General features: G+C 33.8%; 2 protein-coding genes across 2 annotated transcripts in view; one reads left to right on the forward strand and one right to left on the reverse strand.

Moving 5' to 3' along the window:
* Positions 1 to 12,047, forward strand: part of LOC121418711 (protein farnesyltransferase subunit beta-like) — a 29,686-nt gene that overhangs the window by 10,965 nt on the left and 6,674 nt on the right. Inside the window, exons 5-7 of the mRNA XM_041612773.1 lie at positions 304 to 400; positions 2,551 to 2,634; positions 11,646 to 11,732. Of these exons, the coding sequence (XP_041468707.1) occupies positions 304 to 400; positions 2,551 to 2,634; positions 11,646 to 11,732 (268 nt within the window). The remainder of the gene's footprint in view (positions 1 to 303; positions 401 to 2,550; positions 2,635 to 11,645; positions 11,733 to 12,047) is intronic.
* Positions 5,474 to 10,330, reverse strand: LOC121418710 (clumping factor A-like). Its single transcript, XM_041612772.1, has 2 exons — positions 8,813 to 10,330; positions 5,474 to 7,376 (listed from the first exon to the last, which is right to left on the reverse strand). The coding sequence occupies exons 1-2, from the start codon at positions 9,375 to 9,377 to the stop codon at positions 6,208 to 6,210; spliced, it is 1,734 nt and encodes a 577-aa protein (XP_041468706.1). The 5' UTR covers positions 9,378 to 10,330; the 3' UTR covers positions 5,474 to 6,207.

The following is a 12,047-nucleotide window of genomic DNA, read 5'->3' on the forward strand; positions in this document are numbered from 1 at the left end:
GATTTGTAATAATCTTGAATATAATTTTCTGTACAGGAATATTTGAAATATGTTTTGTTATTTATATATGTCAACATGTACAGAAGAAACTGTAATTGTTGAAAATGGAAATAAACGAATGAAATGAAACCTCAAAGTCAGACAAAATAAGAAAAATATTTGGCTAAAATGTTATTTTTTTCTTCAAAAACGTAAACATAGTTTTAATCCATCGTTGAGGTATCCTTATCATGAGACAATATGAAAAACCAGAAGTGCTATATGTAAAAACAAGTTTACATTGTATTGTATGTTACTGCACAGGTGGCCCAGGACAGATAGCCCATCTAGCCCCTACCTATGCTGCTGTGCTTGCCCTTAGTACTCTAGGAACAGAGGAAGCATATAATATCATTGATAGGTGAGAATGGGCTTACTTGGAGTAATGAATGAAAAACATTTCTTGTGATGTAGGAGGATCCATGTATGTACCTTTCATACTCTGTTTTTATAGCTGCTTCAGATTTGCAACTCAGCTTCTATAAAACATTATTTTATGAGCTAGTGGCAAACAGCCACTCCTTGTCTTTTGAATGCGCAACTGTAATTTTGTCCAATTGGTTTTGTCATAGAAGATGCATCGCAAATCTGAAGCTACCTATTATCTTCAAACATTTTTGCACTTCACACTTACTATTATTAGGGCCAGATAATCTACAGATCAAGGCATGTTAGTACAGGTAGTCCCATACTTATTGCAGGGTTGTTTGATTGGAAAATTTAATGTGAAAAGGATTGGGGGCATAGCATAACCCTGTGGAATGGGTTGGGTTAATGATCGCCCAGTTGACCTCTACAAATTTTTTAGTAAGCAAAATTTTGCTGGTGTGTAAAGCATGTTAGAAACAGTTTTGCATAAATGAAGGATTTATTTAGATATTGTTTATTTATCGATTCTGATTCTTGATATACATGCTTATAACTACAATGAATATCAAAGAAAATGTGAATGAGAAAGAAATCCACCTAACAATGGAATGCAAGAACTGCTGCATCTTAATTAACTTAAGTCATATCCCATCAAACAAAGTTTGAAAGGGGTATCAGCATATGGTCTGACGTTCAGCAAACTGCAAATCTTGCAGTTTGAACTTCTTCCTAAGTTTTTAACCGAATTTTCCTGAAATTTGGAACATACATAGGTCTTTGGTTAAAGACGTGCAAGAATTTGTGTTGCCATGGTAACTTGTGACAAAAATGTGGTAAATATCTTGCGGTTTGAACTGCTGTTTTTAACAAATTATCATCATGAAATTTGGCGCACACATTGGTCTTGAGGCAAAGATGTTCAAGACAAATTTTTCGCATAAATATGTCAGAAATTATGCTTCCATGGTTATAGTATATTATGGCAAAAATTAGGTAAAAATCTTGTGGTTCAAACTACTGTCTGGGTTTTAAAAAGTTCTCATGAAATTTGGCACACACATTGGTCTTGAAGTAGTGATAGGCAAGACTGTTTTGCCATTTTTTGGAAACTACATTGCCATGGTAAGAGCATATTACAACAATTCGTCGCACGCACCATGAACCGTCCTCATGGAATAGATACAGTGCGCTTTCATGCCTCCCGATTTCACCACGAACCGTCCTCCCTGTCACGATGCCCACTGTGGCGTAAATAATTCACTTCAAGAAAATATAAAGATACAGGATGAAACTTTGGAACCTAAACTATCGAACGAAGACACCGGCAAATAATTTGCTTTTCTTCTAGGTGCACTTATTGCTGGTTTTAAAAAAGCTTTTCTTCAAATGCGTTTTCTGCGAAACTAACTTTCGTATCGAAGTGCGCAGAGAGGACGGTTCGTGGTGCGTCCAACAAATTAATGTATAAACATCTTGCAGATTGAACTACTTACATGTTATGACCTATGCTCATGAAATTTAGCACAAATATGCCTTAAGCTCAAGATGGACACATTTTTCACATTTGTCAGAAATTGTGCTGCCATACATATTATGGCCAAAAACCCAGAAAAACTCATTGTAGATCAAACTACTTCTCCAGTTTTTGGCAAGTGCTGTTGAAAGTTTTCACCAACATTATTCTTTGAGTAAAAACATGTATTTCCCTTTTTTAAATGTGTTGGAAATTGTGTTGCCATGGTAACTGCATGTTATTGCCAAAAACCCAGGAAAACTTATTGTTGATTGATCTACTTCCTCAGTTTCTTACCATTGCTCATGAAATTTGGCACAAACATTCATCTTGGGTAAAGACATGCAAGATTCATTTTCCAAATGTCTCGGAAACTGTGTTGCCCTGGTAACAGTATAGGATGGGGGTATTCATCACCTTCAGTGATTTTTTAATTCTAGATATGAGTATAGTGCTCAGTGAACAATTCTAAAAACAATAATGACAAATTTGAATATTTTTGAAGTTCAGTGTCAAATGTTATAAAATGTTTCATGAAATGCTCTGCTTTTGTTCATTTTTATCCATTAAAATTGATTTTGTCTAAATTAATTTTGACTTGTACAATGCATGCTTTTTATATTCAACAGACCAAAGCTTCAATCTTACCTCCTGAGAATGAAAACACCAGAGGGTGCTTTCCTAATGCATAGCTCTGGAGAAGTAGATGTCAGGTAGGTATAATTTCTTTCACATGTTTATTGTGTCATATTTTGAGTAAAAATTTTAAAAATGTGGCTTTGATTTTATCGAACAGCTCTTGTATTTCACATTACACATGCCACCAATTTTCATTACCATTAGAAGCCTACTTTTCTTTGTGAGTTCACAGGTTTTTTTTTCCTGGATAGTATTTGAACTTGTGATAGTGACAGTTTTCAACTATGTATGCGGTTTTGTGAGTTATGAGTGAGAATTGATTTAGCAAATAGATATTTACCTGAATGGTGAATTTTGAGTGCAGGAAAGAATAAGAATTAAACTTTAGAATTACTTTTGTCATTAAAATTGTCATAAATTACTCTCTTTTCTGTTGTTCACTATTTCTAAAAACATGTATACAGTGGTGCTAAAAAGTAAGTGAACCCCACAAGAAAATTAACATATTTCATTTTCTTGTTCAAATTCTGCCAAGCATGTTTTAGTATTTGATTGGGAAGTCAGATGATAAAATACTACATTTAATAATGTTTGTTTCGCTGGGCTCACCGAACATCGTCTACATTCAGCACTCAATATGAAGGAGTACATTTTATGGTGGGGTTCTCTAACTTTCAGGGTTGGCGATTTTTTTTATTTTTTTTAAAAAATAAAAAAAATCGGATTTATTTGATTTAAATCAGATTTTTTTTATTTAAATCAGATTTTTTTGATTTTTTTGATTTTTTTAAAGTTCTTTCCAAAAAAGGGTAATTACCCCCCTCCCTTACTCTTACAATGACATCAATATTGATGTTATACATTTCACCCCTAATATTGTTCTTAACCACATATTTTGTAATTAAAATCCAGTAAAAATGGACAATTAAAAATAAATTTGAGGAATCATGTATCTGAACTTAATTCTATCATACATAGGCCTATGAAGGAATATTCCATAGGGAATTCCCAGTGAGTAGAGAAAATTCCCCTCTGGGATTTTTCATTCAAATATTTAAAAAAATCCAAGAGAAAAAATCCCTTATCAAAACTGCCAACAAACCCTTTGCCAATTATTAGTATTCATGTATATTGTAAGAGAAATATTTCTCATCAATGATTTTTTTCAATTAGTCACAGCTTTACAATAGTCAAAGAGAGACTACAACTGTATATGTTAAGGATCTTTTTGATAAAAAGCTCTTCTCTTGCTACAGATATAGATACAAAACTCTCAGTTTTGGAGAACAATATAGGAGATAGCTTAGTCAAAGGGTGACTATACTACATTCTGTTACTGTGATTTTTTTACATTAATCTACAATTTTTATTCCCATATTCTCTACAAAAAAATCTGTTTGATCCATGAAGTATGAAAAAAAATCTACTTACTTTTAACTTAAAGGATAAAAACTGCAAAACTGCTTAAATTACAACATATGTATTACAAAAAGAAGTATTTTATTTTAAATGAGACACAGCTTTCAACTGCCAATGATTGTAACTGAAGTACCTGCATCTTAACATTTAAATTTATTCTGAGTTTTGCAAATTGTTGTTATAGAGCTCTTTCCATTATTACATGCAGATACAAAACTTCCATTATTTGTAGCACTGAACATAAAATGGGCTGCAGTGACTTAAAAGGTTTATAAGAGAAAGCTTTTCTCAACAGTCAAATTATGACTGTACTACATTATGTTAATGTGATTTTTATAATTATGTTATTCAAAACATCAAATGTATGATAAATGTAACAATACAAAATAAGAGGCATGTTAAATATGTTGATTACATGCAGGTATCATTTTTTATTTTACATGACAGAAGTAGTTATGTGTAGGCGAAGGATCAAAACTGGAAAACTGCCAACAAACCTTTTCTCATCGACTTTTATATATTATATTTTTTTTTACAAACTGCTCTCTGAAAAGTCTCTGGATTATGTGAAAACTTTACCTTAAGAAAGAAATTGACTAATAATAACTGACAAAGAATGTAAAATTTCAGAAGAAAAACTCGACATAATTTACAAAAAATGAGTACCTTTTGACAACATACATCTGTAGTTTTTAAGGAATTATCTGATTTTATTAATTTGATTTTAATTTTTTTTTAAGTAGATATGAAGACTTTGTTGATCTTTTATTGATATAAAGTTAATTCAAAGTTTTTCAGTTGACTTGAAGAATTAAAACTGCATTGAACAAATACTTTGTCCATGATTTGTACATGTTTCAATGGAAGTGATTTAAATCAATGATTTTTTAAAAAAAATCATGGTGATTTAAATCGCGATTTAAATCACGATTTAAATCAACGTGATTTAAATCCGCCAACCCTGCTAACTTTTGAGCACAACTGTATCTTTTTGTTGTATTCTCTCTATCTCTCTCTCTCTTTCTTTATCTTGTTACCTGGTATGCCTTTTTGTTAATTGATGGCCTACATGTATATCTTGGGGAAACCTTGCTCAATTAGTTGAGGACGAATATCGTTATTCTTTTTTACTCTCTTATCCCCCTCTCTGTCTCTCTCTATCTATTTCCATCATGATTATCATCATCACTATCATCATTTTCATCTTCATCATTGTCGTTCTCATCATTATCTCTATCATCATCTTCCTTACCATCCACACCACCATCACCATCACCATTTCATCACCTCCCATTATTTGCTTGATTTACAAGCTATCACACATGTGCATGCATCCTATAATTTGAAAGAAGCAAATTGATTTGCCAAGATTTCTCACCATTTCATATAATTGTTCCCACTTAACATGTTTTAAGGGCATTATGTGCAGTATTTGTAGGTGTTCAACAATAAAAGTGGAATCAACTGCTACTGATGTAGATACATATAAGTTTCTAAAATTCATTGCATAGCATTTTAATTTTCCAAATGTTTATACAAACATATTATTCAATGGCTATCAAATAAAACTTGACTTTTTTTTCTTGTTTTGAGCCTTCTTGGTTCAATTTACTTTGACATATTTGCAATGTGTTTTTCTTCCTACATAATGTGTTTGATCATTATGAGAGCCATTTGCAATTCCATTCTCGTTCTTTTTTTCTTAACAATACATTGAATAAAGTGATTGAATTGTAGTTTATTTCCATATTTATGACTTTTAGGGTCATGGAAAAACAAACAATGTAACAAACAACAGCAACAAAGATGGTATAGTACAAATATACATGTACACAAAGAGTAGTAAACAACAAGCAGCAAACCACAAAACAACAAAAAGTAAAGGCAAGAATAGATTAAATATCATATAGACAAGGAACTGACATAACATATGTCTTTACTAATTTAGAAAAGAGAAATTAACTTACAACTTTTGCAAAATAAAAGAAAGCAAAGAGAAAATGATTACCTAAATTTCAATTGAAATATTTTGCAGATTTTTACAGACTCTTTGTTTGCTTAATAGATTGTGCAATGAGAATCTGATTGAGAGCCGCAATGATATGCTTTCTTAACATTGAATACTTGAAACATTTACAATTTCTATTGAAATCATTTCAATTTGGATTGGCAAATGTAATGTCTTGTTATTTGTGTTCTAAGAATGAAACATGTTACCAGGTTTGTTATCATTTATCATCACCATTATCATCATCATTATCATCATCATCATCATCACCATCATCATCACCATCATCATCATCATCACCATCATCATCATCTTCATCAGCACTATTACTACCACCATCATTGTCATCACCTTCCATTTCAGATTCAAAATTTTCACTTGCATTGTCACCTGCAGCAGTGGTATTTTCTTCTTCAATTTCATCTTCACTGTCACCATAGTCACTGATTCTGACGAACATGTCTTCATCTTCAGAATCTTCAGAATCTTTCATTGTGTCATCGTCAATATTCTCAATATCCATATCATGGCTGAGCAGATCATCATCTTCATGGCCTGCATCAGAACTGTTGTCATCTTTGCTATTATTGTCTTCCATTTCTTCATCTTCATCCTCGTCATCATCTTCATTATCATCATCATCATTGTCATCTTGATCAGTTGACTTGTTCTCTACCTGTGATCCATCAATACTGTCTTCATTATCATCAGCACCATCATTACTATTTTCATCATCATCCTCATTCTCACTGTCATCATCATCACCATTATCTCCAGATATCTTTATTTCTTCAGAGTACATTGTAATTCCAGAAGCTCTTGAAAATTGACTAGTAGAGCAAGCTGATTTTCTCATTTGTGAATTTATTCGACTAGCTATGAGAAAATCTCCACTCTCATCATCGTCGTCGTCATCTGTCCATCCTATGTCACTGTTGCCTTCATCGCCATCATGATCAGAATCAGACCCACTAGTGTCCTCTAGGTCTTCTTGAGTGTCCTCGTCACTGTCATGCTCGGAGCCATTTCCTGTACCTTGATGCTGCACTTCAACATCCTTCAGCTTCAACTTTTCCTTCCCCACCTTCTTCCTGGTCTTCAAGCTCTTTGTTCCCTTATCCATCTTCTTCACTGATTTCTTGTGCATTTGTTCAGTCATGCTCTTTTCACTCAACCCATTCATGCTTTCTTCCCCTCCTGGGTCCTCATTACATTGGCCTATAGGTGGAAGAACGATTGTCTTGGATGGGAAGGGTGAGTCATTGGTGCTCTTGCAGGTCCATGCTGTATTTGGGACAGGGGTCTTGCAAAGCTGATCAAGTTTCAGTGGCCTCTCTAACATTCCCAGGAGACCTTGTGCCCTTTGCTTCCTTTTCTGTCTTGCTTGTCCTGTTGAATAGAAAATAAGAAGCAAAGAATTTCAAAGAATTGTGAAAGAATTGCTTTGGGAAAAAAATGTTTATATTCTTTGTCTATTTGTTTCTTCATCTGCTCGTTATTCGTTCTGGACCATATTCTTTTAAATATGAAATTTACATATGGCTTTATTGATGTTGATATACTGGTAGTAAATTGATGAAGATGTGTTTTTCCTGTGACCCATTGCCAGAAGGGTTGCTTTTGAACATGATTAAAAAGTAAAACGTGTCCAATGTCTGATTGGATGGAAGTCAACTTACATTGTATGCTTGATTTTTTTAAAATTACATTAAATTATATTTCTATCTTCAACAAGCTCCTTATCTCATTGAAAGCAGAATTTATATTTTTGACTGAATTTTAGATGAGGAAAGATTGAATGAGTTGGTGTATAAATAACTACACTGCTGTCAAACGCACAACAGAAGTGAATGACTCTACCAAGGGGATATTTCATAAAGAATTTTTTACAAAGTTTCAAATGGATGAAAAAAAATAATGTAATGTAGTAAGCCCATGTCATGAGCATATCTTAAATTCTTAAAGATCAAGTCCACCCCCCAAAAAATTATTTGAATAAATAGAGAAAAATCAAACATGACTGACGTTGAAAATTTCATCAAAATCGGATGTAAATAAGAAAGTTATGACATTTTAAAGTTTCGCTTATTTTTCACAAAACAGTTCTATGCTCAACTTAGTGATATGCAAATGAGAGTGTCGATGATGTCACTCACTCACTATTTCTTTTGTTTTTTATTATTTGAATAATACAACATTTTAATTTATACGAATTCGACAATTAGGACCCCCTTGTTCGAACCACTATATGTTAAAAGAATGGAATTACATGTGTTCAGGGAGGAATAAAACTGTGTATCACTTGACAATGAAGAGAAAATAAAAATATTTCATATAATAAATTACAAAAGAGATAGTGAGTGGATGATGTCATCAGTTCCTCATTTGCATCCCGACCAGGATGTGCATATACCTATTTTGTGAAATGAAGCGAAACTTAAAAAAATTCATAACTTTCTTATTTTACATCTGATTTTGATAAAACTTTCAGTGTTGTGCTTGTTGAATTTTTGTCTTTTTATTCAAATCAACTCTTTGTTGGGAGGAGCTTGTCCTTTAATGACATGCCAGTAAAAAGGTTTGGTTAACATTTGGTACTCTATCACTTTCTGCTCTATAAAAAGGGCTTCAGGATTAAACATTTCATAAGACAGTTAGGCTAGTGCATTTTATATTTTTTCATTACATCATGGCCTTTTAACGTTTGTACAACTATGCGTAAAAATATTTGATAATGAATTCTGAATTATTGAATTATTATCAATTATCTTTTAATGTTGCAACCGACTTATCTGAAATGAAATGAATTTTAAGATATACATTACCTGTTGGAGTGTATAGAGTGCGTGCCTGATTGTCTGTTGCCAACATCAATGTATTTTCTGTTCCGACAGAAGGAAGAGTTTCATTTGCAATATTCATTCCAGGTTCTGAGCAAGTTCTAGTTCTGTGGTCCCATACAAAGACTTCCCTGTATCTCTTCAAAGGTTTCCTTCTCTTTGTTTTACTTCCTCTGCTTACATCGCTCCTGGGTAAAGAGAGGCTGCTCTGTCGTGATGCTGTCCTGCACTGACTTTGGATGGCAGGGAATCGTTCCATGTGAGAATCTCTAAGACCTCTTTGGCTATGTCTATCTTGATTAGGTGTTCTAGGTGGTGCAGTAACATGAGGGTTAAATGTCTTCTGGGATGGTAGTATAGGTAGGGAACGTATGCTAGTTGGTCTGCTCCCCTGCTGGCCTGATCTTTGTACAGGCTCAGAGAGTGTCTTGGTTTTAGGGTTGGTGGTCCAACAGCGATTGGCCAGTTTCCTGACATCGGAGGTCGAGGATGCCTGTACCCCAGGCTTGTCCTTGGTATTGAGTGAAGGTAGAATCATGACTGATCTCATCTTGAACTCGCCATGGAAAGACCCTGACGTTCAGTTGATTGATATCAAATCACATGCCGCATGTGATTGTAGCTTGTTTAATTGATGAAAACTAGAATCAATAGATAAGGAAATCAGTGATTAGGTGATCTCTCTGATAATGATTTTTTTTGCATTTACATATGACTTCAAATGTATCTGATTCTATGATCTACAAATAAAATGGAATGAAATCTAATGAATTGCTGAGAATCTGTCACATGAGTGACCTGTAATATTTTCCTACAATCCTACCATGCATATTTAAAATGGTAATTTTACTAACAATCATGCATTATTAGAGTGAGCAATTTTATGTTTTGTTTTGGAAAGAAAATTCAATACTTGCATATCTTCTACTGCTGGTGTAAAATGAAGTAAAGGGGATGAGCATAAATGTTGTGGCACTATATCTTTTGAAAATAACTTTGAACTTACATTCTTGTTTGATTCCATGAACATCTAGTTTTTGCTGGTTTCTTCTGACTCCTCTAGTGTAGCATCTGCAGAACGTGGCAACAATTTTCTGTAACTATCACTACATTTGATTTGGGTAACACAATTTGTAATTCAAGTCTTTTTCAAGTTAAGATCTCAACTCAAATGTTTGCAAGGATGGTAATTACCTCTGAAGATGATATCAGCAGTTCACCTGCGACAGTACACGTCGCCAATCAAATGACCGGTGAAGCATGGAATATGTACATTCCTTGGTTACCAACAATACTCTGTGTTTCCTGCATGGCTTGGTATGAATGGTGTTTTCACCGCTGCTGGGGTCCTGCTTCCTATTGAAGCCAGACCTCCTGCAGTAGCTTGTCATCCTTTTCATCTTCAGTCATCCAGCCATGCCTGAAGCCATAGACATTCTCTTTGCCTAGTAGAACTCTTGAGGCTTCTTACAATTTATTCCAGGCTATGTTCATATGTAGCATCTGAAAGTATATTAGAAAAGCCAAAGTTATGTACCGCCCTTTCACACGGTAAAAAAAATCATAATTTGAATGATGATTCCAGTAAAAGGTAAGGCTAATGTTAGTAATGACAAATTTTTAGCACGTGTGAAACCAAACTAGAATTGTGAACACTAATCACAAATTCAAATTCTACTCTGGAAGTGAATTCCAGTTAGGTTTCACTTAAATTACGGTACAAATTTTCTGTGTGAAAAGTCCGATGATTCTAAACAAAAATTGCAATCATTACAGTTATGATTCAAGATTTACGTTTGAAAAGGCCCCTTATGCTCAGTAGGGATTTTCCAATTTTAGGCTATGTTCATATGTACATTGTTGATCCAGATTTGAAAATAGATTGCTTAGCCTGCATGTACATTAGAACACATGTTATACCACTCAAATTATAAGAGCTTACGTACATTTTTAGTATTCATTAGTTTCACTGTATTTTCATTCAAGTATTTGCCCTGTGTTTGACCACCATTTTGTTGAAAGGTTATCACTTTCCACTATATTCTTCAGTTTAGTAGTGGCAGTCACAAACTACTGATTGTTATGAACTAGTGTAGTTCAACAATTACGACATGCACTTTTCCACAATTGAATGATTTTATTTGGAAAGAGAGCAATATTTTGTGCATGAATAGCTTCACAAGTACAATTTCAATTGGTGATCCACCTGGTGTTTATTGTAAATTTAGTGCTGTCTGAAATTAATGGGTTGTATAGAATGGGTTGCACTGTGTTTGGTTTAGATTCTTAATAGGATTCTGCTTTTTGTTGCCAAGTTACATTTGAAGGGACTTATCTTGTGTAGTAAATGTCTTTAGAGTCTTAACCCAGCATGTAAATCACATCAAATGCAAACATTGAAAGGTTTAGAAAAAGTGAAAGTACTTTAGATAGATGAGATTAGAAGAGAAAGGAAGACTTGAGAATGGGTTTTTAAAAAGGAGCTGAAGATGACATAAAAAGGAGAAAGAAAGAGTAGGAGGAGGTGGAGCTAAGATGGGAGAGAAAATGGAAGAAGAAAGAAGCAGTGCAGAAGATAAAGACAACAATAGAAGATACCAAAAGAAGGGGAAAGAGGAAGAATAAGAGGAGAGGAGGAAGATTAGGAGAAGGGAGTATGAGAATATGATAAAGATGATAAAATAGAAATGAGTTAAAGAAAGAGGAGCAATGACATTAAGATGATAGATGACAATAGTAAGATAAATATTGTTTTGATATCTCTAAATATTTTTTCTGTTTTTTTTTGTCATTCATTCAACTTTATTACCCCCTCCAGAGGAGCTTATTGTGCAGCAGTATCTGCTCTTCTTACAAATGTAGCAACTCCTGATATGTTTGACGGCACACCAGAATGGATCGTCAGGTATGGTATCCATTAATAGAAAGTTCAAAAGAATTTGTCTAGTGTGTAGAAAATGCATACATAACAATATTTTCGGGATGAACAACAGAAGGTGAACTTCGAGAGATTAGGCCTTCTAGGGAATTCATATTTCTGGGTCTTTTCCATAAAGACTTACAATTATGGTAACTGCCATGGTAGCAGGGTTCAGCAGCTAATTGAATTATTGTTTCCATGATAGTCACATTGGCAAAGTTACCAAAGTCTTAACATGGGCCTCCTGCCCCAGAGATGAGTCTTGTTATTATCAGAGCAATTTTAATTTGGAAAAGTGAT

The sequence above is a fragment of the Lytechinus variegatus genome, chromosome 7 (assembly GCF_018143015.1).
Source record: "Lytechinus variegatus isolate NC3 chromosome 7, Lvar_3.0, whole genome shotgun sequence".
Taxonomy (NCBI): domain Eukaryota; kingdom Metazoa; phylum Echinodermata; class Echinoidea; order Temnopleuroida; family Toxopneustidae; genus Lytechinus; species Lytechinus variegatus.